The sequence below is a fragment of the Scomber japonicus genome, chromosome 15 (assembly GCF_027409825.1).
Source record: "Scomber japonicus isolate fScoJap1 chromosome 15, fScoJap1.pri, whole genome shotgun sequence".
Lineage (NCBI taxonomy): Eukaryota > Metazoa > Chordata > Actinopteri > Scombriformes > Scombridae > Scomber > Scomber japonicus.
This window is the reverse complement of record NC_070592.1, coordinates 7,728,413-7,754,820: the sequence shown is the minus strand read 5'-3', so window position 1 is coordinate 7,754,820 and position 26,408 is coordinate 7,728,413. Positions and strand designations below refer to the sequence as shown.

The following is a 26,408-nucleotide window of genomic DNA, read 5'->3' as shown; positions in this document are numbered from 1 at the left end:
CCAGGCGCAAAATTTCATGGTCAGAACTATGGAGGTTAGAGCCATATCGCATATCCTTCCTCTTGCGGTGTGTTTATGACACCCTTCCTTCGCCATCTCACCTGCATGTTTGGGGGCTGAGAGAGGATCCACTCTGCAAGCTTTGCGGACAGAGAGGGACGCTGGTGCACATATCAGGGTGCAAATAGTGCTATCCCAGGGACGGTATAGGTGGCGCTATGATAAAGTCCTTCTGTCTCTTGCCGACACACTGGAGCGGGAGAGGTGCAAAAAGAAACCGGTCTGCACAACCATAAAAAAAACAATCACTTTCATTAAGGAGGGTGCCAGGCCCTCCACCAACAAGAAAACAAAAACAGGCCTGCTACAAACCCCAAATTCCTGGGAGTTGGTTGTTGATGTTGGGAAAAAGGCTGAAGTTCCCATCGGTAGTGCACACAACCCACCGACCAGACATCGTGCTGTGGTCGAGCAAGGACCAGAAGATGATCCTGGTCGAGTTGACGGTCCCATGGGAGGAGGGCTGTGACGAAGCCCACGAGAGGAACGCCCTCAAGTACCAGTCTTTGGTCCAAGACTGTAGGGACAAGGGCTGGCAGGTGTGGCTCTTCCTGGTAGAGATAAGCTGCAGAGGCTTCCCTGCCAGTTGGTCGGTATGGCAGTTGCTGTCAGTACTTGGCCTTGACGGGAGAAGCAAAAAGCAAGCCGCTCGCAGGATGGGGGAGGAGGTCGAGCGAGCCTCCTGCTGGCTGTGGAGCAAAAGGGAGGAGGAAAGCTGGGGGTCAGGAGCAGATAGGCAGTGATCTGGCCAATCACTGCCGGCCCGCCAACTGGAGAGTGTAGTGGTTGAAGGCAGAAACACTCAATGAAAGTCGGACACCACCTGACGATATCGGTTCCTGACCCAAGGCTACAAAAAAGTGCACTCAGTAGTGTATATCTCAAGTAGCATTCCTCACATTTAACATCATTGAAGTCACTGTTATCCTGTTTTATGTAGCATAGGAGCATTGTATCATGTGACAGCTTCGTTAAGGATTAATCTCGTTTATCTGTGACTGATGATTTATGAATGATTTGTGGTGAAGACGTTTGGTATAGAGACTAATTGGGAGTAAGTAGTGTGACGGGTAAAGATATGAGCAGTATGTGAGGGTTAAAAAGGCATCCACACTGTATGTTGCATGCTCAAAAGTCCAGATGATAACCTCTCCACAACCTTTAAAAAGCTTCAGATGAGGACAAAAACAATGCTCACAATTTAAACACAGTTTCATCACTTTATTACAGTAAATGAGTCCATATCATACAACACACAGAACAGAGACAAACAGGTTTGTTTTTTTCTTTCTCTCTCTCACCCTCTCCCTCCCTCTCTCTCTCTCTCTCTCTCTCTGACACATCTATCCACCAGGGGGAAAATAAATGAAATCAAAGTCGACAGCATTGAACTGGAAAAAATTAAAAGCAGACAAGAACAAAGTGATTTATCCACTTAAAGAGATGCAGTGATCCCCTTAAGGTGGTGTAAATGAAGTAGAGAATAACAGGAAAAACAGGAAGTTAGAAGAATTTGAACATGTCTGCATGATGCCTGGTCACACACACACACACACACGCGCGCACACGCACACACACACACACAAACAGCAAAATAAGCTTCTGTCTGCAGTCAGTCGCAATACAAATATCTACTTCTGCTTCTCTCGTGATCTTTAGCAGCAATTCTGAATGCCGTACAGCACATAATACATAAAAAAATGCCCACGTTAAGTACTAGCCGGACATCGTAATGCGACTTCTAAGTCCAACTAAACACTTTTGTGATCACTCAAGTCACGATGTTGCACTTTCTCTGAAAATGCCATTGACTTGTAGCTTTTTATTTATTTATTTATTTATCGTTATTTCTCAATACTGCACAGTAATCATATATTGCAATCTGATACGACACACTAAGAAAAAGGAGCTCTGTTCCAAAATTATGACTATCTACTACGTGGTAAGTGTGCCAAAAGCTTGTCATGGTTAGGTAAGGTAGGTAGAAACTGCAGCAGCTTTTTGTCTCTTTTCAAGCTTTACTTTTTTTTTTTTACAATTTAAATATAACTGTGTATGTGACTGCGTTTCCTCTTTTTTTGGTTACTTTGGAAGCAGGAGGGAGGTTGTAATCAGATTTTAACTGCAGGAATAATAAAAAAAAAAAAGGCAGGAAGATACTGGAGGTCAAAATTAAACTATAAAATGAAATAAGCAATGTGGATTGAGTAAGATCCTCGGAGGCGGCGCAGGTTGGCTGGTGTTAAACGTGAGAAAGTGTGATTCTGAGTCACTTACGAGCCACTTCCAGTAAGGTGCTTTAAAAAAAAAAAAAAAAAATCAGCACACTGAAATTTGTGTATGTATTTTCCACCCAGAAGAAGATAGAGATAATTTTTGGAAGAGAGTCTTCGACGTATTCATTCAACAATCAGAAAGTCCCACAGAGGACTGAACAGGGTTGAGTTAACTTACTTTACAATTTTCACTGGACTACAAGAAAAATAGAGAGAGTGAGAGAGGGCGAGCGAGAGAGAGAGAGAGAGAAAGAGAAAGATCATCAACAAACATGAGGCTTAGGCTGTTTTTTTTTTTGTTTTCTTTTTTTTTAACCTTTTCTCTTTTGCAATATTTACACATTTTTGGAATCGTGAAAAAAGAAACGTATTTACAAAAATGCACAAATTAAGACGGCTTCATCGACAGAATGAGAGGGAAATAAGATATAAACAACTCTGTAATAAAAAGTAAAAAGAGGAGAGAGAAAAAAAAATAAAAATCAGTGATATTTACACGTGCGAGAAGAGAAGACAGGAAAGTGAAGAGGAGGAACGGGGGAGAAAAAAAAAATAAGAGAAAAATCAGCCATGTTTGATTCCTCGCACCTTTTCATAGCCGCAGAGAGTCTGACAGCTCTGAGCGTGAACAGCATCGACCCCACGCTCCCCGCTGAGTTAATCAAACATGCTGGTTGGACTCTTTACAGGAAAGAAAACCAGAAGAATATCTCCGGCAGTGACCCAACTGGACTGGGAGGTCGCCAGTTTTTAAAACCTTGATGAGGAAAGAGAATGAAAAAAAGAAAAAAAAAGAAGCTCTCCACTCTCCTCATATATATATTTATATAATTAATGTGAATGTGCCGAGTGTGGTGGAATTAAAAAAGCATCGGGGCTCATCAGAGAGTCCGTCACTAGTATTAAAAAAAGGTTCAAAACCAACATGGATGCAGTTTAAAAACAGCAGGTGGAGGCATGGTACGATAGTATCAAATATACTATACTACAAACTTTCAAGTGGTCTGCACGGCTTTACTAAAATCTGTATTGTTGACTGCTCTAAATCCTAAAACACTGGCTTTTTCAGACTGCAGTTTGGAGTATGGTCAGACACACACACACACACACACACACACACACACACACACACACATTTGTATTTCTATACTTATTATGAGGATGCTAATTGAGATGATAGCTTTCTCTGGGCTCCTCTTTTTCTTTTCTTGTCTCGTTCTTATTAAATTCAAAATTGGTCCTCACAATAATAGAAGTACAAGATCACACAAACACACGATCACCTGCTTTGATATTCATGTTTTTAGCTACTATTCACATTTAGCCTTTTTCATCCATGTTGCTTCTGTACACGTCCGCACTAATGAACTGAAGCAAACGTCCCATTTTATCTTTTATCCTCGACTACTTTTTTTTTTTTTTTTTTTTTTTTCTACAAGATGATTTCTTGTATAACTCTAGGGAGAAGTTTTCAGTCTTTTTCATATTTGACATGAAGTACAGTTTGAAACCCACTTTACCGATAACTGACATCCAACTCTCATCCAAAAAAAAAAAACTAAACAGATTTACATGACGTACGAATAAAAGCAACAGATTTTTTTTCCTCCCCGCTGATGAAATCCTGATCCAAGCATTGTTTAGTTTGGTCTGCTGCTTTTAATCAACAGGAGGACCAACAATCATTTTGCTCGTTTCCACACAGAGTAGGAGTACACTTTTTTTCTCCTTCGCTCTCTCTCTCTCTCTCTACACTAAACACCAGAACAAGAAGGATCTTTGTGCTTAAAGGCGAATTCCACCAAAAGTGCCAATTGTTTTCTTTTTTTCTTTCTTTCTGGGAATTTAGAAATGAATTGAAAACAGATTTTTAGAGCAAAATTAAAAGATCACAGCAGGCAAAAACCTCCCTAATGTATTAACGTATTCTGTATTTATACACTGTAAAAGGGATGAGTAGGAAAACATGTAAGAGCAAGGGGGTCCTTAATTTATCTAAAACCATGATCAGATTTTAAAACCACTGTCAGTAACCCCCTTTAACGACACTAAAGCTCTGGAGTCCTGCTTTGAAATTTGAAGTTTAAAAACAGATAATATATTATAGCCAATTTTAGTGGAATACACCTTTAAGACATTTCTGAGCACAGCTGTTTTTCCTCCACAATAAAACGCTGTTTCTCTCCATCAGGATGTGACTCACTGACACAAAAACACGTGAAACTACTGAAAGTTGTTGTGTATAGCCAGAGTTTTCTCTTTCGGAGAGTTAAAAGGATCAATGTACATTTTGGTTATTTTTCTTTCAGCGAGTACATTTTGGTAACAAATTATCGATGTTATGATACAGAATGGACTATTGAGATTCATTAGATACGGCTGCTTCTTCTTTTCAAGCCGTGTCATCCTCAACCCGGACGACTAAACTGATACTGATCGCTACGACGGAGAGCAGGAAGCGCTCTGAGCACAAAGCAGCAGGATTGAAGTCCAGTAATCTAGGAGCGCCTCTACAGTACTTTGACATTAAAAAAAAAAGCTTATTTTAAATCTAGATCAGTATCATCTCAAACTGCTTCTTGCCGAGCGTCGCATTCACACATTTTTCTTCACGAGTGACATTTACAAAAACGTTTCTTGTGGTTGACGAGGAACAAGAGTATGAGTAGAGGTGTTGTTTGATGCCTTTCCCTGGATGTGTAAAATACAAAATAAAATCACTATTACAAGCTAAGACTGAGCATAAATCTGTGGTTGATTTGACCCATGTTTGAGTGCGAGTGGTAATGCATCCAAAAAGAAAATAGGATTCTTTCTGTGGACAGGTCACGGTGCTATTCTTCCACTTTTTTTTTTTTTTTTACCAGACAAAAATCTGTAAAGTAGGAAACGACTGGCTGAATACAAAGCTGGCAGAGTCTGTATTTGGCTGTTGGCTGATTGTGTTCAGTCCTATTTATACATCCAAACATCCTGGATGTTGTGAATCAGGATCGGGGGGCGGGCTTCTTTAATTGCTTTGCCATAAATTCAGGTTTAGACATGATTTTTAAAGATAAGAATGTAAAAATGAGAAAAAAAAACAAAAAAACCCATCCACCAGCCACCTTCGCAGGTAACTACACAACGACTGGAGGTTTAATTTTTACCCTGAACATCACATCAGGCATGCGGTTGGTAAAATAATGTCACTGAAGACTTTATGAACTTATCAGTCCCTGCATCCGTTCTCCTGAGTTGAATAATGACTTTCCATTTCTTTTTCTTTTTTTTTTTTTTTTTCTTACCCTGATGACCTATTTGGAGTCAGTTCTGGTTTTTGCTCAGGCAGTGTGCAGTTCACCTCTTTACACACCAACAGGTATGTTAAAAAAAAAAAACACTGAATAATAATAATTATAATAAAAAAATGGGAAAAACAAAAACTCTTTAGGAGACAAAATGAGTGATAGCATGATGCTTTCCATTTCTTAAAATAAATAAAACACAAATAAAGAAGGGAGAGGAAAAAAAATGTTGATTTAAAAAAAAAAAAAAAAAAAAAAAAGTTATATTACAGAGGACCAGCCCCCACTATTGAACCTTCACATACCACCTTAGCAGCAGCGAGACAACTCTGTGTTTGTGTGTAACAATCTCCTGCCTCAGTTTCAACCCCCCTGGCAGCTAAGGAACTAATGGTTTGTTCAATGCAGTTACTGTACAAAAACATAATCTAAGAGGAGAGCAAGCAGCACGGAGGAAAGCAGTGAAGTGAAGTGAAGTGTGTGTGTGTGTGTGTGTGTGTGTGTCTGAGATAAGGGTGAGGGCTGTCAGGCAGGCAGCGACAGGCGGCTTCAGATGCTGTTAAGAGATCCTGGTACTGAACTGTGCTGAGAGGAATCTGAGCCGGTACCATCTGAAAAAAAGGGAGAGAAGAAGAGGAAATAAGTAAATAAGCAGGTAGAGCAGGGATGTCAAACATGCGGCCCGTGGGCCAGATCCGGCCCGCCGAGGGGTCCAATCCGGCCCACTTTCCTTACAGAGTCCTGCTTTGAAATCTCTAAATGAAAAACAAAACCAATTTTAGTGGAATACACCTTTAAGACATTTCTGAGCACAGCTGTTTCCTCCACAATAAACTTGCTGATTTTATCATGTGAAATATTTCAAAAGCTGATTGTGATATTTAATAAAGACATTCATGGCTCCCAGGTGATGTATCCTAATGACTAATAATGATAATCTTTCCTCTAGTATCACTGTGAGAATGATATTTGTGGGTTTTAGTGAAATGTCTCAACTACTATTGGATGGCTCTCTATTAAATATGGTTCAGACATTTGTGCCACCTGCAGGATGAATTGTAATCTCTTCATCCAACACCATCATCAGGTTCAAATCTTAAGATTGTAGAATAATTTCAAAATAAAAGACCAAAAGGCTGCACTTAATGTTAATTTCTAATTAGCCAATGTTAATATGCTATATGGGTTAAAATGAAACAATACCTGAATTAAGTATGAAGAACAGTCTCACAGCTCTTCAGCCGACACAAAACCATGAGATTAACATTAAAACTAAAACATAATGAGAGTAAAACGTAAGAGTTTCCCACCGTGGGCGGAAGCAGCTGTATGAGAGCGAGCGTGAGGAGGAATGAGGGTTGAGTTCAGCTGGGGCTGGATTGATAGCTCTGCAGAGAGGGGGAGACAAAAAAAAGAAAAAAAGATTTGAAGCTTTTGATGTAATGATGAGTCACATAACAAGAGGAGAGTGAAATTTGACAATAAGATAGTGTGTGCTGAATTAATTGCAACTCCTTAGAGGAAGTGTTGGAAACAAGGAACCTGATTGTAATAAGCAACAAATGGTGAGTCTCTCCAGTGTTACCTCAACGAAACTGAACAATCCTTCAACCACATCTGATCAAAGTCTGATTTAAAGGATAATTACCATTTTGTTTACAACCTGGACCTTATTTCTAGCATAAAATATGATCATTTACTCATCCAGACAACTTTGGTGTCATTTGGAGTCGTTCAGATGAAATTAGCTCCAGTGTTGCGCCGCGTATATCCGTGTGATGTGAGTACACCGGGCACTGAAACGCAGCCTCTATATAACACATTATCTGCCCTCCTTCCTTTCTTTCTTCCTTCCTTCCTCCCCCCTTCTTTCCTTCCTTCCTACCTTTTTTCCTCCTTCCATCCTACCTTTCCTTCCTGTCTTCCTTCTTTCCTTTCCTCCCTCCCTCCTTCCTTCCTTCCTCCCTCCCTCCCTCCATCCTTCCTGCCTTCCTTCTTTCCTCCTTCCTTCTTTCTTCCCTCCCTCCCTCCATCCTTCCTTCCTTACGCCAAACTAGTTAATTTCACAGATATTTAGTTATGATACGTTAGTGCTATTCCCCTCCGAGCCCATGTGAGTCTGAGTCTGAGTGTGTGTGTGTGTGTGTGTGTGTGTGTGTGTGTTACCAGTGGTGCTGAAGTTGAAGAGCATTGGCAGTTCTCGGCCACTGGGCAGTCGTGTGTTAGGCAGACGCAGCTCATCGAAGAAGGCATGTGAACAAGCCTCTAGTGGAGAGAGGCGTGAGGCCGGCGTGTACTCCAGCAGCCGAGAGCAGAGAGCGATGGCTTCTGGAGGGGTTCGTGGTTTAAACACCTGGAGGGACAAGAGTTTTATTATTCTTGAGGCAAAGAGAATATCAGGCGTTTGCAAGGCAAAGCAGTTTTATTTATATAGCGCATTTCATACACAACAGCAACTCAATGTGCTTTACATAAAACAGAAAAACATGTAATTTGAGAGACATTAAATCATACAATTAACCCCCCCCCCCCCCACACACACACACACACTAATAATAAAAACAAAGTACAGAAAAATAGAAAGAGAGAAATAAAATGCTAGAATAGAGCATTAAATATAAGATTGCAGCATAAAATAATGATTTGCTTTAAACCTCCTGTTGTCCTCGAGTCGAGGAAGGAAGGAAGGAGGGAGGAAGGAAGGACAGAAGGGAGGAAGTAAGAAGGGAGGGAGGGAGGAAGGAAAGGAGGAAGGACGAAGGGAGGAAGTAAGAAGGGAGGGAGGGAGGAAGGAAAGAAGGAAGGAAAGAAGGAAGGAAAGGAGGGAGGGGGGAAGGAAGAAGGAAGGAAAGGAGGGAGGGGGGAAGGAAGAAGGAAGGAAAGGAGGGAGGGGGGAAGGAAGAAGGAAGGAAAGGAGGGAGGGAGGAAGGAATAAGGAAGGAAAGGAGGGAGGAAGCAGGGAAGGAGGGATCAAAAACATGGCGAATGTTAAACCTCAAAAAGGAAAGGAAACACAAAAGATAACAGCTGTATCTGTCAGGGAAAACCTCTTCTAGTAGTAAAAAAAAGCAGGAGCACGCAGTCTTTGGAGTAGAAAACTATCCGCTTTGTAGTAAATGTTCAAGGGCCACTTCTCTTGATTTTCATGTTGCTTCTGAACTGTTTAGGTATCAGGGGTTAATCGACTTTCAGAAGGAGGACACGAAAGCTACTTCAACTCGTAGGTTTGAACAGCCTGTGTGGGCAGAAACACGTCCTCATAAACTAGTGAAATGTAGAATACTTCTGTACATCACTTAGAGATCCATTTCACTTCTAAAACAAATTACCTTTATGTATATTAATGCAGTGGGTGTGTATGATAGAAGGATAGAGAAATAATAAAGAAATGTTTTGTCCTTGTTGGATTTCAGCACTTTAAAACTAACTCCTGGTATTTCTTTACCTTGGTCCATGGATGAGCTTTGATCTGAGGGAACTTGAATTCTGTGTAGTTTGGGTTCATCTCTCGGATTTGTTCCCTTGTTGGCGTGCCGAGCACCTGAAGACAGAGATAAAGGAAGTTATGAGCTGCGTCCTTGTAGATTCAAAGTGGACATGTACGTGTGGATTTACTGATAATGATTAACCCCTCCTGTTGTCCTCAGGTGAAGGAAGGACAGAAGGAAGGAGGAAAAGAGGAAGGAAGGAAGTAAGGAAGGAAAGGAGTAAGGAGGGAGGAAATGAGGAAGGAAAGAAGGAAGGAAAGGAGTAAGGAGGGAGGAAAGGAGGAAGGAAGGAAGGAAGGAAGGAAAGAAAGGAGTAAGGAGGGAGGAAAGGAGTAAGGACGAAAAGAGGAAGGAAGGAAGGAAGGAAGGAATGAAGGAAAGAAAGGAGTAAGGACGAAAAGAGGAAGGAATTTAGGAGAGAAGAAAGGGAGGAAGGAAAGGAGGAAGGATAGGAGTAAGGACGAAAAGAGGAAGGAATTTAGGAGAGAAGGAAGGGAGGAAGGAAAGGAGGAAGGAAAGGAGTAAGGACGAAAAGAGAAAGGAAGGAAAGAAAGAAAGGAGTAAGGAGGGATGGAGGAAGGAAGCAAGGAAGGATGGAAGGTGGAGGGAGCAAAGAAAAAGGGGAGATGGGGAAGAAGGAAGGAAGAAAAATTAAAGAAAGAGGGAGGAAAGGAAGGAAAGAAGGAACAGTCAAAAGAAACGGGGGTCAATTTGACCCGGGAGAACGACAGGAGGGTTAAAAAGACTTTAAAAATGAAGAAACAAAGAAAAAATGACCAAATAGTGAGTGAGCATGAACACACACACACACACACACACACACACACACACACACACACACACACACACACACACACACACACACACACACACACACACACACACACACACACACACACACACACACACACACACACACACACACACACACACACACACACCTTGATAATCTCTACTAGCTGGTCCACGCCGCTGTCACCAGGGAATATGGGCTGTCCGAGCAGCAGCTCAGCCAGTACGCAGCCTGCTGACCAGATGTCGATGTTTGCCGTGTAGTCTGTGGCACCGAAAATGAGCTCAGGGGCTCGATAGTACCGCGAGCAGATATACGACACGTTGGGTTCGCCGCGGATCAGCTGTTTGGCGCTGTGAGGAAAACACAAGAAATCAGATTCAAACAACAACAAAAAGATTGCAGCAGAGGATGACAGGGGGGGTCGAGCTGTTAGTGTAGTTATTCCCTTCACAGTAGAGAAGAGAAACATGAAACCACCAGCGTGAAAGGGTCCAACCTCGAAAAACACAACTCCAACTTATTGGATGTGATCCTGTAACACCGCTGAGCTCATCACACTCATCACAGCCTGAATACGAGGGCTGGGCCGATATGCTTTTGGGCCGATTCGATTCTCTCACGATGTTTGGGCCCCGATTCGATTTAAATTGCGATTCTGATTAAACAAGTATTGTGATTTCCTTCCCTTAACCTTCGTGTCGTCCTCCCGGGTCAAATTGACCCCGTCTGTTTTTACTGTACCTTCCTTCCTCCTTTCCTTCTTTCTTCTGTCCTTCTTTCTTCCTTTCCAATCCTCCCTCTTTTCCTTCCTCCCTTTCCTCCCTTCCTCCCTCCTTCCTTTTTACCATTCCTCCCTCTTTTCCTTCCTTCCTTTCCTTTCCTTTCCTCCCTTCCTTCCTTCCTCCCTCCCTCCTTTCCTTCCTTACTTCCTTCCTTCCTTCCTCCAAGGACAACAGGAGGGTTAAACAAGAACAGGTTGAACCAAACATTTGATAATACATCATAAGTCATATTTAAAAAAAAAAAAAACAAGACACACATCTCATCAGTTTGTGAGATTTATTTTTAAAACTGTGCACCTGCCCTCACAAAAACATTCTCATCCGCCAACATCTTACAATAAACTAAACTGCTACATTTAGCTGGTCTTTAGAAAAAATAAAAAATAAAAAAAAAAAAAATAAAAAAAAATAAACAAATATTAAATATAATATTATAATTAAATAAATAAAAAATAAATAAATTAAATTAAAAAATAAATAAATGAATAAATAAATAAATAAATGAATAAATAAAATAAAATAATTAATTAATTAATTAATTAATAAAAATCGCTATTAATATAAAAACTGATTTTTTTTGGCCCAGCCCTACTGAATACTACATTGTTAATTAAGATAAAACAAGAGAAATAACACTACAAACTCACAAAGGGGAAAAACAACCACTTTTTATTTCTGTAGAAACATTCTCACCTGCCAAAGTCACACAGCTTGAGGATGGCAGTTTCAGGGTCGACGAGCAGGTTTTGGGGTTTGATGTCTCTGTGACACACACCCTGGGAATGGATGTAAGCCAGACTGCGAAACAACTGGTACATGTACACCTGAGGAGGTAAAAAAAAAAGGGGAGGGGGTAAATACAGAAGATCAGATGTCTATACAATATTTTACTGAGGCTGGATTTAATTTAAGATGTTTAACCTTTGTGTCGTCCTCCTGGGTCAAACTGACCCGTCTCTGTTTTAACTGTTCTTTCTTTCCTCCCTTCCTTTCTCCCTCCTTCCCTCCCTCCCTCCCTCCTTCCTTCCTTCTTTCCTTCCTCCCTCCTACCTTCCTTCTTCCCTCCTACCTTCCTTCTTCCCTCCTACCTTCCTTCCTTCCGTCCTACCTTCCTTCTTTTGTCCGTCCTTCCTTCCTTCCTTCTTTTGTCCGTCCTTCCTTCCTTCCCTCCTACCTTCCTTCTTTCCTCCCTCATTCTTTCTTCCTCCCTTCCATCCTTCCTTCCTTCTTTCCTCCTTTCCTTTCTCCTTCCTCTCTCCCTCCCTCCTTTCCTTCCTCCCTCCTTTCCTTTCCCTTTCCTCCCTCCTTTCCTTCCTTCCTCCCTCCCTCCCTCCTTTCCTTTCTTCCTTCCTTCGCCCTCCCTTCCATCCTTCCTCCTTTCCTCCCTTTCTTGACTCAAGGACAACAGGAGGGTTAAGAACAACACATTCATAAAAAACATTAGCACTAAAACTAGTGAATATTCCAATTTTAAAGACATTATTTATTTATTTTTAGAAAGTATGAACAAATAAAAGGATGCAGTGAAAGCAGACGGTGGATTGGATGAATATTACCTTCACATATATAATAGGAATGATGCTCTTGGCCTTGTTAAAATGTCTGGCAACCCTGTAGACCGTCTCAGGGACAAAGTCCAGCACCAGGTTGAGGTACACTTCATCTTTCTGGAGAAAGAAAAAAAAGATGACAGAAAGAGAGAGAGATAATAGCGTTTAAAATATGTATGATTGTAACTGGTGCCTATACTTTCTGAGGAGGAATAAGATATATGATATAAGAATATTAGAGCCATCTTCAAAGCAGATGAAAACACATATAACACAGAAAAGCTGCCTGCTGGGACTCTTGATTAAGAAGTTAAACCTCTTCATAACATTTTTATACTGCTCAATTAATCGAAATTTGATTGTGATTACTATTTAGTTTTATTTCTCAAAACTAATCAAATCGGGGGGGGGGGGAATAATTTTTAATAATAATGAGATAGCGCTCAATAACAACGGTTTTATTTTGAAAAGCTTTGACCGGAAGCCGCCGCAGCTCCGTTAGTTTGACAGAAGCTGAAACACACGGCGAAATGTTTTAACTGTAAATAAAAGTGCAGAGTTTCCAGCCTGCGTCAGACAATGCTGAGTTTACTGACTAATTATTAAAAACCAGGAAGTGTGGTGTGAATTATCGTCATGGTAACCCGCTCAGCACTAATATCTCTGCACATTTTCTGCTGTGTGTTGCGTTAAGCGGCAGATAAAAGGCTGCTGCTGGGAGAGAATATTAATTAAGCCGAATGGACAAGAAATGTTCAATAAATGCAGCATGTTTCTAAAGTTTAAAAATAATCATTAATAATCGTGATTTCAATTTTGACCCAAATAATCGTGATTATGATTTTTGCCATAATCGAGCAGCCCTAGACGGCTCATGACTCTTCCAGCAACAACTCTTCTGACCAATCAGCGGCCGTCAGTCTGTTGACGTACCAGGTACTATCCCTAGTGGAAACGCAAAAAAAAAAAAAGAGTTGAGGCGAGTCGAATCGAGCTGGAACTGTGTAGTGGAAAAGCGCCATAAGAGTCACTATAAGATAAATAAATAAGTTTCTTTTTACTGGAATCATGTATCGACCTGAAAACATGCAGAATATATCCTCGTTAAATAATATTCTTTTTAAAAGAACAGAACAGGAAACATACACTGAATCTTGTTTCCAGTAATATACTTATGCAACATTAAACTCAAAAGTGTTTTCTATATTTGTCACTTCAAGGAATGGACCACTTCCCTTTTTCTTTTTACGCTGCGTCTGAGTATTGGTAATCCATTTTTTTATGTGCACAAATAATTTCCTGTTTCGCTGTTGTAATCTCAGATATGAGATGATTTTGCATGTTTCTCTATCATTTCAGTTTCTGTGTATTCTGTGTGTGTCTCTTGTAAAATGTCATTTAATTTGCATTCCTCCTTTAACTCTCTTTGATGTTACCACTATTTTTTTTTTCTTGTTACCCGCAGGACAAAAATACCTTCTCGCCACTGGAGTAGAAGAAGTAACGTAGTCGAACTATGTTGCAGTGGTCCAGCTTCCTCATGATCTGTAGTTCCCGATTCTGTAAATACAAGAAAACATGTGAAAGTGTTGATTGGAAACCTATTTTAAAAGAAACTGAGCAAGAACTTTTTTAAAAAACAGGAAACCCTTTCACACATAACACATTTTTTTTTTTCAGGATCTATCTTACGCACCTAAAAAAAAAATCAGATAATAGAGAGAATCAGAGAATATGTGGAGAAGTAACATTTAAACCCTACCTTGAACCTCTTATCCTGCAGAACCTTCTTGATTGCCACCATCTCTTGGCTGTCGATGAGCCGAGCTTGGTATACGACTCCGAAGGACCCGTTGCCGATCACCTGTGAGATTAGAAGAAGAAGAAGAAGAAGGAGGAGGAGGAGGAGGAGGAGAAGGAGAAGGAGAAGGAGAAGGAGAAGGAGAAGGAGAAGAAGAAGAAGAAGAAGAAGAAGAAGAAGGAGAAGAAGAAGAAGAAGAAGAAGAAGAAGAAGAAGAAGAAGAAGAAGAAGAAGTCAGACACTAAACTGCTGAAATTCATCAAGTGAGATGCAAATACTTGACATTGAAAAGAAAAGCTGGAGTTCCTGTCAGCTGAACGAGCAATTAAAGCTTGTTAGTGTCGGTTCAGATACGGCGACTCATTTTCAAACAACCTCTGTCACAACTTTCCAGCTCGTGTTCATCTTTAGTGCGTCTGAACTGGTACAACCTGTCTGTCTGAAGTAGGCCAGCTGTAAATTGTGATGTTGGTTTTAGGGGGAAGAGCAGGACCATCACACATACAGCAAGTTATGCCAAATCCCCTCCCTTCCACTAACTGGAAATATCTAAAAGAATAAATAAAGAAATAATATATACAATAAAGTGAATTTGCCACCTTTGTCGAGGGTCTTTTAACTCTGCCTTTCTTTACAAGTCACAATAAACTGATTAACACAGACATATTTGTGGTTTTACCAACATTACACATGAATTATTAAGCATTATTTGAATTCTGTTATATAAAAAACAGTTTCTGTATATTGGAGCAAGTGTTTATGTCTCATCTTGTAGTGAAATTACCATCAAATTTAAAAATAAATATATAAAAAATAAGTAAATAATTATGCTTATTGATTGTTTTTTCAAAATTCTTTCAGTATATATTTTGTATCGCCTCGATAACCTTCAACTAGAGCTAGTCATTGGAAACATGTCAGTACTCATGATAAGCCAGCAGCGAGCGATGGTTACCGGCTCGGAGATAAAAGCTATGATAAATATATAAGTTTACAACCAATTTACAGAGACATTAAGTAATCCTTGAAAGTGATAAGAAAGAAACCAGAGCGACCTGCTGGACAACCAAATCTTATCTTATGTAATTCTTTTAGCGTGTGACTGGCAAAATCATGTCACACTTTTAGGAGGGAGAGACGGGCTTGGTAGCTAAGAGGAAGCGGGCTATAAAACGAGCCATGAAGCCATAAATCTCCGCAGCTGGCAAAATAATTATGGAGCCACTGGTATTGATCAACAACCTTATCAGATTCAGACAGATATATTGCGGTCATTTTATGCTGCGTCTGTGATAAACGTCTTGGTTACAGTCGTAGCCGAGTAATAAAGTTGTACTTTTGCACATGATTATAAAAAAAAAAGAAAAAAAAAAAGGACAGAGCTTCTTATAAGAGACGCTGGTTTTTCCTTTCTTGCTCACCTTGATGTCAGTGTAGGAGACTTCCTGTGGGCGGTCCGGGCCCTGACCCGGCGTGGCCACCACCGTCGTCACCTTCCCGCTGTCTCCTAGGACACAAGAAGGAGCAAGAGGGTTAATGTGAGGTCAGGGTGAGAGAAAAAGAGGGGCAAAATGACGTGATGTAACCCAGTGTCAATTGAGGTAACCCAGGGGTGTCAAACATGCGGCCCGTGGGCCAAAACCGGCCCGCCGAGGGGTGCAATCCGGCCCACTTTCCTGTATTCTTTTCCTTCCTTCCATCTGTCCTTCCGACCTTCCTTTTATCCTTTCTTTGTTCCTTCCTTCCTTCCTTCCTTCTTTCCATCTGTCCTTCCTCCCTTTCTTCCTTCCATCTGTCCTTCCTCCCTTTCTTCCTTCCATCTGTCCTTTCTCCCTTTCTTCCTTCCATCTGTCCTTTCTCCCTTCCTTCCTTCCATCTGTCCTTTCTCCCTTTCTTCCTTCTGTCCTTCCTCACTCCCTTCCTTCTGTCCTTCCTCCCCTTCTTCCTTCTGTCCTTCCTCCCTCCCTTCCTTCTGTCCTTCCTCCCTTTCTTCCATCTGTCCTTCCTTCCTTCCTTCCATCTGTCCTTCCTTCTTTCCTTCCATCTGTCTTTCCTTCCTTCCCTTCTTATTTCCTTCCTTTCTTCCTTCTTTCCCTCCATCTTTTTAATGATCCGGCCCACATGACATGAAATTGGTCTGTATGTGGCCCTTGAATGAAAATGAGTGACGCCCCTGGGGTAACCAGTATTTTTTTTTTCTTCAAAATCTGATTATATAGAGGAAAATAAATGGGAACTAAAATGTGGAATAAATATAATCCACTTTTAACAACACAACACTATGTTTATAACACAATTCTTAAGAAAAAATGGTTGTTTTTAGGATATCTCCTGCTCAATACTGACAAAATGCTTTAAAATTTTAAATGTAGAAATACTCTTTTTCATTTAATGTCTTTAAATGAAGTAATTATTTGTGTAAGTCCACTTAAATACACTGTAGGTGGATAATATATTTAATATGTATCATTATTTTGTGGTTACACCATTTGACATTTTCAGAAGCATTCAGTTTTACTTTTGGTAAAAAAAAAAAAAAAAAAAAAAAAGGTGCAAATCTTTTAAATGATATAAAACCAAAAAAAACTGAACATTTAATATGTATCATTATTTTGTGGTTACACCATTTGACATTTTCAGGAGTATTCAGTCTTACTTTCGGTAAAAAATGCTGCCCATGCTGCTTTTAAAACTATTGTTAAGATACTTCATGAATATTAAAAAAAGTGTTATAATCCCCTCTTCTCTTATTTCTATTTGAAGAGTAACAGCAGGTTATCTGTTAATTCGATTGAGGTACTCGAACATGTGAAGGTATTAGAAGAGTTTAAAATGTACTGTAGTCCCTTTGGCTCCTTTTCTACAACAGTTAAGGATATAAAACCTCTTCGCTCTTCGGTTCACAATGTGGCCAAAACAATACCCCCCACCCCCGACATTCAACCCGGGACACTTCCTGCAGCCAGCCAACCTCAACATCTGGGCCGTCGTCTCTCCCGCTGGCCATTTTATGAATATTTAGGTTAATGACGGCCTAGTGAATGGATGTCAACTTTACGCAGCCTCCAAGGAAGGATAAAAGGGATGGCAGAGTTCATATTCAAGACACTGCGACTAATTAAACTGGGAATGAACCTAAAAATAGGCCAACCACTTTCTTTCTTTCTTTGTCCTGATAAACTAAAGTTTTAATCGTCTATCACATAAAGAAAGGATTCATTTGTTTTTAATCATCTGGTGGCGACACAGTGCACTGACCAATAAAGTAAGTAGGATTTTACTTATTTTTGATCCCACTTCAGACGAGTATAAAACACCTTGTAGTGCCTTTGTGTTCGATAAGCCTTCAAAAAAAGGATTTCCAGGTTCATTTTTGGTCAAAAAAATAAAATCATTGGAGCTTATTCAGCTAAGTGTGCCCTCATCCTCTCTTCTTAAAAAAGCACGGTGACACAACCAGGACCAAATCTTTTGTGAGTGCATCAAAGAGGCTTCAATAGTAAGTAGAGGAAGTACAGGTTGGTATTAATCTAAAATCACCTCCACAGCAGACAGTTTCATTCAATTTATTAACCCTCCTGTTGTCCTCGAGTCAAGGAAGGGAGGGAGGGAGGAAGGGAGGAAGGAAGGAAGGAAGGAAGGGAGGAAGGAAGGAAGGAAAGGAGCAGACAGATTCATTCAATTTATTAACCCTCCTGTTGTCATCGAGTCAAGGAAGGACGGGAGGAAGAAGGAAGGAAAGGAGGAAAGAAAGGAGGGAGGGAGGGAGGGAGAAGGAAGGAAAGGAGGGAAGGGAGGAAGAAGGAAGGAAAGGAGGAACGAAAGGAGGGAGGGAGAAGGAAGGAAGCGAGGAAGAAGGAAGGAAGGAAGGGAGGAAGAAGGAAGGAAAGGAGGGAGGGAGGACGGAGGAAATAAGGAAGGTAGGAGGGAGGGAGGGACAGAGGGAGAAAGGAAAAGAGGAAGGAAGGAGTGAAGGACAGAGGAAAGAAGGAAGGTAGGAAGGAAGGAAGGCAGGAAGGAAGGATGGAGGGAAGAAAAGAAGGAAGGGAGGAAAGAGAGAGGAAGGAAAGAAAGAGAAGGAGGGAGGGAGGAAGGACAGACAGACAGACAGACGGAAGGAAGGGAGAAAAGAAGGCACAGTCAAAACAGACGGGGTCAATTTGACCCGGGAGGACGACATGAAGATTAATGTAATCAATCAATGAAACTTCACTTATAAAGCACCTTTCATATTCATTCAGGTTAATAGAGTTCAAAGTGCTTCACAGTTGATTGACAAGCTGATAATAAGACATAAAAAAGGACTTAAATGACGAGGGAACTGAACCAAAGGACAAAGTAAAAAGAAAAAGACGGACAACCAATAACCAATCACTACTATTAGCAGGTTTGTTTCTGTGGTTTGGATCGACCCTGCACTTTTAAAAAACTATCAAGTGTCTTTGCCTTTCTCCTGTTGAGGCCTGTGGAAAGTAAATTAATGTTTCCATTGCTGATCTGTGACGCTGGAATAATTAAAGCTCTCTCCTTTTCACCATCTAGCTGCCATGGAGCTGTATCACTATCAAACCCACTGCCCACATACTTCCTGCTTTGTTTACCAAACAACACAATGCACTTATTGACATGGCCCTGTCGCGGCCAGAACTGCATGTCCTGGCGTTGGAGTGTGTTTGTTCGGATATTGACACACACACACACACACACACACACACACACACACACACACACACACACAGAGAGAGAGAGTAACCTCAGCCATAAAAGTGTGGGGTCATCCAATAAGCATGCTGGCGGTATCTGTTACAGCTGAAACCGTGAGGCCCGCGGAGTGACCGGGCCACTGGGTTCTCCGACTCAATGACTCAGGGTTCATCCTCTGGACAGGAATGAATACGTGCGCACACACACACACACACACTCACTCACTCAAACACCAGGACACACACACTCAAACACCAGGACATGCATTCGCACACACACACACACACATCAGGACATACACTCTCTCTCTCACACACACACACACATCAGGACATACACTCTCTCTCTCTCACACACACACACACACATCAGGACATACACTCTCTCTCACACACACACACACATCAGGACATACACTCTCTCTCTCTCTCACACACACACATCAGGACATACACTCTCTCTCTCTCTCACACACACACATCAGGACATACACTCTCTCTCTCACACACACACACACACACACATCAGGACATACACTCTCTCTCTCACACACACACACACACACTCTCTCTCTCACACACACACACACACACACACACACACACACACACACACACTAACAGGACTCCAAGTTAAAAGTAGGAAAGTAGATTGATAGATAAGTTTCTTCCTCCTGGGACTCTCTTCCTGCTAACATTTATTTTGTTAACTACATGTATATAAATACAGAGGTTAAAACTTGCCTTCCGAGGTCAAATAATCCATCATAATAAAAACGAGGCCTCACTCGCTCACACTTTGTCAGTGTTTCAGTTTTATCGTCGCTTCATTGTGTCCGACGACAGTATTTTCCTATCAGCACCACATTGTGTCAAACTGGGCTTCCTGTCATTCACCTGACATTCGCAGGAGGAAACTCAAGTATGTAAGGCAGAAATAAAACCTTAAAACAACAACGTGATATTTTTCAAACTTTGTCACATCCACATCTAGGGTTAGGATGATATGGAAAAAATTCAAATATACCTCGAGATCAATATTGCGACAGTACTGTAAAGATGACGACTGTTGCTACAGAACGGGATTTTTGATCAGTAATCATCAGTAACGTGGATATAATGACTAAGTGGGTAAAGGCCAAGTTCAGAAAATTACTTAGTTTTATTTTAATGCAGCTTTTAAAACTCGTAATAGACACTTATTATATTATAATATCCAAAATTTAATATATCACTTATTATAACAGGATATCAATACATTGCCCAACCTTATCCATATTTAATATTTTAAAGCTCTAACAGCATCTGACAATATACACATTTATTTTTTTTAAAGATACGGTAAAACAGGAACATGATGATTTATTTTGTTGTGTATATTGACGACTGTAGCGATGACCATAGGTGGGATTTTTGATCAGTAATCATCAGTAACGTGGATATAATGACTAAGTGGGTAAAGGCAAATAACAGACCAGCTAACACAGTCTTAATAAGTTCAGAAAATGACTTCAGTTTTATTTTAATGCAGCTTTTAAAACTCGTAAAAGACACTTATTATATTATAATATCCAAAATCTAATATATCACTTATTATAACAGGATATCAATACATTGCCTAACCTTATCCATATCCATATAGATACGGTAAAACACGGACATGATGATTTATTTTGTTGTGTATATTGACTACTGTAGTGATCAGTAATCATAAGTAATGTGAATATAATGACTAAGTGGGTAAAGGCAAATAACAGACCAGCTAACACAGTTTGTTAAGTTAAAAAAAAAACTGCATCAGTTTATTTAAATGCAGCTCTTAAAACCAGAAACTAGATATCACTTATTATATTAAAACACCCTAAATCTAAATTAGACTCTAGTCTCATATTAGGATATTGATATAATATCAATTAGGGCCCAACTGATACTGGATTTTTGGAGTCGATGCCGATACAGATATTAAGGATTTTAAAAATCCTAATAGATATATACCGACCAATAATCCTATATACACAGAATATATACATAAACACACTTTTGTCTTTTTTGTAATGACCCTTTAAATGTGGCTACTAAGATTGTATGTAATGGAGGCCGAAACTTTACTGAAAAAATGACATCAGTGCACTGAAATAGTAAACTTCACTGTGAATTTAATAATTATATAATAAATATGAATAAAAGACAACCAAAAAAATCTGTATATATATATTAAACACATGTAAATATAAGTATATAACTTGAATTAAGTAAAGAGATCAAACACACAAGCTCTAATATTAATATATTCCCCAACCTTACCCACATTTATATTTAGTATTTTAAAGCTCTAGCAGCATCTGACAATAAATAAAGTCTATATTTCATTAAAGATAAGGTAAAAAGGGGACAGGTTTAAACAAGTGGTTGAATATTTTGTCTCATCTTCACATTAAATACAAACTGTACCAAAATGAACGTCACTCCTTAAAGCAAAAGTAGCTTCAAGAGAATTAAGTTCCCCCTATTAATATGCAGTTTAATGCAGCAAAGATCTTCCCCAAAAAATCTAACCAGGCCATCTACTCTGTGGGGAGAACCTCTGGTGTAAGAGTAAAGGCTTTCTATCGAGTATCTATTGTTTTTCTGAGTCATTGTGATCATGTGACAATCCACCACAGAGCGAGAGAGCGTCCACCTCCCAGTGGATCGCAGTGGTTTCAGTAAGCCCAAAATGAGTAACCAGAACATTTACATATGGTAGTTGTGGGATTCAGCATTATGAAGAAAAACAGGCTTCTAAATACCGCAATCCCTGCTACTGTCACATGATTTTCTTCCTTACTCTCCCTGTAGTGCATCTCAAAGCTGCTTTTCTATTTAAATGTAAAAAAAGAGTTACTATAATCAGATAATCAGGGTATCTGCACATTTTATAACTAATTTAATGACTTTTAACACATTTTAATACCTTGTTAAAGAAAAAATAATACAATATGTACTGTAGTGGGTCATTTATACTGTACATATAGGACTGCAACTAAATAATTACTTTCATTATAGAGCCACCTGCTGATTTTAAGAAACTTTAATTAATAAGTTGATTAGTTTGTTTTTAAAATAATCAGAAAATAATTATAAATAGCAAAAACTGGACAAATCTAATTACGCTCAAATCAAATTTAATGCCTTCTTACTGCTATCATTTCCTAATTATTCATCTATTACCATCTCATCTTATTATATATACATTTTTCAATTGTACTTTATTATAAGTTGATATACTTTACAGTTATCTTACTTATATGTAAAGACTGTGTGCAGCTGTTAAAAGGGGAAAATGTACATGTACCTGTCATGTTGTTAAGAAAAACTCAATAAAAATTAAGTTAAAAAAAATGTAATGCCTTAACTCTTACCATTACAGACATTTTTGGACCTTTAATATCAAAAACTAAATTTACTCTTTAACACCCTGTTAGGAGCATGATTGGTTTAAAGGTGGTTGTTTTAATTATTGTATGTGTGCCTTGATTTGGTAGAATTGAAACTTTAGAAACTAGTATGTGTGATATCAATGACCAGAGAAAACAAGAATGCATCACTTCTCTTTATCAAATAATCATTTTCATCATCATTTACCTTTATAACCATTTCAAAACCTCAATAGGGACAAAGTATCTTGGAGGAGATACAAGTCATAAAAATCTGAAATACTTTAAATATATATTTATGGAAATGTTTTACTTGGTGCACATGAGATAACTAGGATTTTATTTTTCACATCTCATTTCCCACTCCTGCCTGTTAAGACATTTTAAGACTTTTTAAGGATGTGTAGGGACTCTCTGACTATAACGCTTCCCAGTCCTGTTTATTATTTGTGTATTTGAACCCGTCTCTCTTCATGCCGTACAGTGAAGAAACACATGATGTCATCCAGAGACAGATCCTGGAGCTGCTCCACGGACAGTGAATAATGGAGCGACTGTCACAGCAGTCATTGTGTGTGTGTGTGTATTTTTACAGGCATGCAGGAAAATATACAGCAGTAAACCTTCATCTACAGTCCTCTATACCTTACAGATGCAGTTTTTTATTTAAACTCGCTAATCCACTCCAAACATGCCAACCTGATGTAATCTTACATCATTATTAACTCAAGAGGTGATACTCTAATTTATCACAAATTATACCGCTGACTGAAGGGGAGAAAATGGAAAATTGTTTAAATACGGAAACGAAGAAAGAGACTGAGGAAATATTGTTTTAAAAATCTGCTTTGCAAATGTTTTATGAGGAAGGAAACAGACTCAACGTGTCCATTAAGGCCTCAACAATACACACAATGTGTTCTGCTGAGAAACACAGAAAGCTATTTATTCTTTTTTGTCCTCTACAGCTACAGCAAAATAAGTGTCTTCCTAGTACAGTGGCACCTTTTTATTCTCTCTCTCTCTTTCACAAGACGTGTCTAAGCTTTCACAACAGCTGCTAAAATACGTGTTAATTACAAAATATTAACTGAGTCTATCCACTATTACCAAACTAATTCAGCAGGTGGGAAACTTAATGTATTACTCAAGTGCTTTTGATATTTTTAAATAAAATTCACACTTAAAGGCTTGCTGGTTTTATTTATTTTCCAATTCATTTTTATTGTTTGTTACAACTGTATGTCATTTTGCTGGAAAATCCACATAAAAAAAGAGTGTGGGGGGGGGGGGGGGTGTGTGTCACACTAAAAGAAATGATGCATGAGCAAATGTTTAATCTAGAAAAAAAAGAAGTTTCTTTGTAGACTAGAAATATCAAGATACCGCACTGTGGAGCGAAATACTAATCTTAAGACCATAAACAGTAGTGCTCGGAAACCCCTTCACATGTCATTATGAAATATCTTCCAGTGTAGTTCATAATGACAGATCACCAGTTGGTATGGCAACACAACATCCCTTAAAACACTGTGCCCAAGTTGAAATGTTTTTTTAACCGGTAATCCAAAAAAAATGCCCAAATCACATCTTTTCTCCTTCTCAAATTATCTGGCTAGTTGGGGGTAAATCCTGCTCCAAGAGTCCTCACACCTGATAATATATCCACCAAGCATCCAAAAAAGAAAGAGAGAGTATATTTAATAGTCTAAGGCGATATTTGCTTTTACAAGGGTTTATGGTAGAGTTAAACTGCGGCTGATATTGAGGGAGAAAGCGGGGGAACAAGGGTCTCATATTTTGACCTGGATATGACCTCACATTTGGGCTCTAGTATCAAAGTCACACACCACTGCCTGCTAATGGATGATAAGGTTTGGATTAACACTCACCTACATATATATATACACGTAAATACAGTATCTGCTTACACCAGGCCATACTTTAATATCATCTCAGACTAGGGGGGGTGGAGGTGGATAAAAACCTGCTCCCTGGGAATCACAGCAGACTACATTTCCTCTTGTCCTGGAATCCATCAATTGCATCCTAAAGGCTTTGGATACCTGCTGCTAAGCCTCTGCCTCACAGGTGACCTTGTGGTGTGAAAAGACAACTTTTTTTTAATACGCCCTCACCTCATTCTCCAGGCGAGTCAAATCGACTGGCATTTAATAAAAAAAACACTGGACCACACAAACAACATCAAGTTTAAGGCTTCGAGCACAAAGAGCAGAGCCTGTCTCACCTACATGTGGCTTGACCACAGCTTATCTTCACATTAATAAAACAAGAACACTCAGATTAACTCCTCATTCAAGCTACATTTAAATTGTTAAATTGACTGACTTGACTAAGAGCTGAGATGATAACCAGCCAGCTAAGTTTGACATCATTGTGGAGCTAAGGAGGAACTAGTAACATACATTTCCTCTTGTCCTAAATGTCCATCAATTGCATCCTCCAGGCGTCGGCCACCTGCTGCTAAGCCTTTGCCTCACAGGTGACCTTGTGGTGTGAAAAGACAACTTTTTTTTACGCCCTCACCTCCTTCTCCAGGCGAGTCAGACGGATTGACTTGATGCTACTTGATGACGACACCCATTTAAAAAAAGCCACACAAGCACCATCAAGTTTAAGGTGTTTTGACCACAAAAGAAACAGAGCCTGTCTCACTTACATTTGGCTTGACCACAGCTTAACTTCATATTAGTAAAAGTAACTCCTCATTCAAGCTACATTAAAATGGCATGACTTGACTATGAGGTGAAATGATAACCAGCCAGCTAAGTTTAACATCATTGTGCAGCTGATTTACATCAAGTAACACACAAAAACAAGTGGCTAACGTTAGCATGCTAGCTACTGAACCGGACCATTATCACCCTTTTCCTCTAAATTATGACAAATAACACACTCAGGATAAAACCCACATGCTACATTATACTTATCGTGAATGATTTGATGGTGCATTTGCAGCTAATAACTTACGGGCGAGCTTTAGGTTCGAGCATCCCGACGAGCTGCTGCCGGAGGCCTGCGCGACCCCGGACTTTCCTGTGCTGCTCCCCACGGCAGCGGCTGTTCCGGCGGGCGCAGCGGAGGCTCCTGGTACACCTGGCGGCTCAGCAAACGAGCTGGTCCTGGGCCGCCCGCTGCCGCTCATATCTCTGTGCAGGGGTCAGGGTTGTTGTTGTTGTTTTTTTATATCACTATTTCTATTTTTTTAATCACCCCTGGCAACGAATAATCGTGGGAAGACACAGTGTAGAAATACTGCTCCCGTTGCCCGCCGGCTGTCTGGGCTGATAGCTGTTGCTAGACACCTAGAAAACAGACCCGCTCGCAATGCCTTCTGGGAGATGTAGTTCGAAGGAAGATGTTGCGAAGATTAGGTTCTATGGCGTTCACACGTCATAAGAACTACAAATTTTAAAATGACTTGACAGTGGATGTAGGCCGAAAGAAGAAGAAGAAGCAGTGGGCCATCTATTGCTTCAAATTGTGTTCTATTTTATATTATGTTATTTAATTTTATATGGAAGCCCATTTCCGTCAATGTGATGTAAACCAATTTTATGTAAGTCATTATAATGAGACACTTCCTCAATATAATGACTTGGTATCTCAAAATATTGACATAGGATCTCGAAATAATGATTTAGGGTCTCAAAATATTGACTTAATATCTTAAAATAATAAGAAACTCTCTCAAAATATTAATACTTTCCCAAAATACTGACTTAGGGTCTCAAAATATTTACATAGTATCTTAAAATAATGATAAACTTACTTAAAATATTGACTTAGTATCTCAACATATTGGCTTAGTATCTTAAAATAATGAGAAACTTTCTCAAAATATTGACTTATGACATATTAATATCTCATTATTTTGAGATACTCATTCATTATTTTAAGAAAGTTTACTCATGATTTTTTTTATCACATTGGTGTAAATGGGCTTTGATAATTTTATCAATACCATTCTAGTTTGCAAAATATTGACTTAGTATCTCAAAACATTGACGTAGTATATCACAATAATTACATAGTATCTCAAAATTAGGACATAGTGCCTCAAAATATTGACTTATCTTATGATTTATTGGTATCTCATTATTTTGAGAGTTTGAGTATCTTATTTTTGATATAAGAAGTCATTATTTTGAGAAAGTATCACATCACATTGACTTACTGGATCTTTTTTTCAACACATTGGCAGAAATGGGATAATTGTATCATTATC

The 26,408-nt window shown here is 39.4% G+C and overlaps 1 protein-coding gene across 1 annotated transcript; it reads right to left on the bottom strand.

Annotated features, from left to right (window-relative positions):
* Positions 1-1,266: 1,266 nt before the first annotated feature.
* On the bottom strand, positions 1,267-25,500 carry gsk3aa (glycogen synthase kinase 3 alpha a). Its single transcript, XM_053334407.1, has 11 exons — positions 25,151-25,500; positions 15,462-15,547; positions 14,002-14,103; positions 13,716-13,799; positions 12,246-12,356; positions 11,383-11,513; positions 10,053-10,257; positions 9,069-9,164; positions 7,790-7,976; positions 6,934-7,011; positions 1,267-6,234 (listed from the first exon to the last, which is right to left on the bottom strand). Exons 1-11 carry the CDS (start codon positions 25,323-25,325, stop codon positions 6,173-6,175), a joined length of 1,317 nt encoding a protein of 438 aa, XP_053190382.1. The 5' UTR covers positions 25,326-25,500; the 3' UTR covers positions 1,267-6,172.
* Between the last annotated feature and the right edge of the window lie 908 nt (positions 25,501-26,408).

What these genes read in the sequence shown, in the direction of transcription:
- gsk3aa (XM_053334407.1), bottom strand. Translation starts at nt 25,325, where the DNA reads ATGAGCGGCAGCGGGCGGCCCAGGACCAGCTCGTTTGCTGAGCCGCCA. An exon ending in AAGCTGTGTGACTTTGGCAG is followed by an intron (nt 10,258 to 11,382) that starts GTGAGAATGTTT and finishes TTTTCCTCACAG; the next exon opens with CGCCAAACAGCTGATCCGCG. An exon ending in AGCTAGTAGAGATTATCAAG is followed by an intron (nt 9,165 to 10,052) that starts GTGTGTGTGTGT and finishes CTCTGTCTTCAG; the next exon opens with GTGCTCGGCACGCCAACAAG.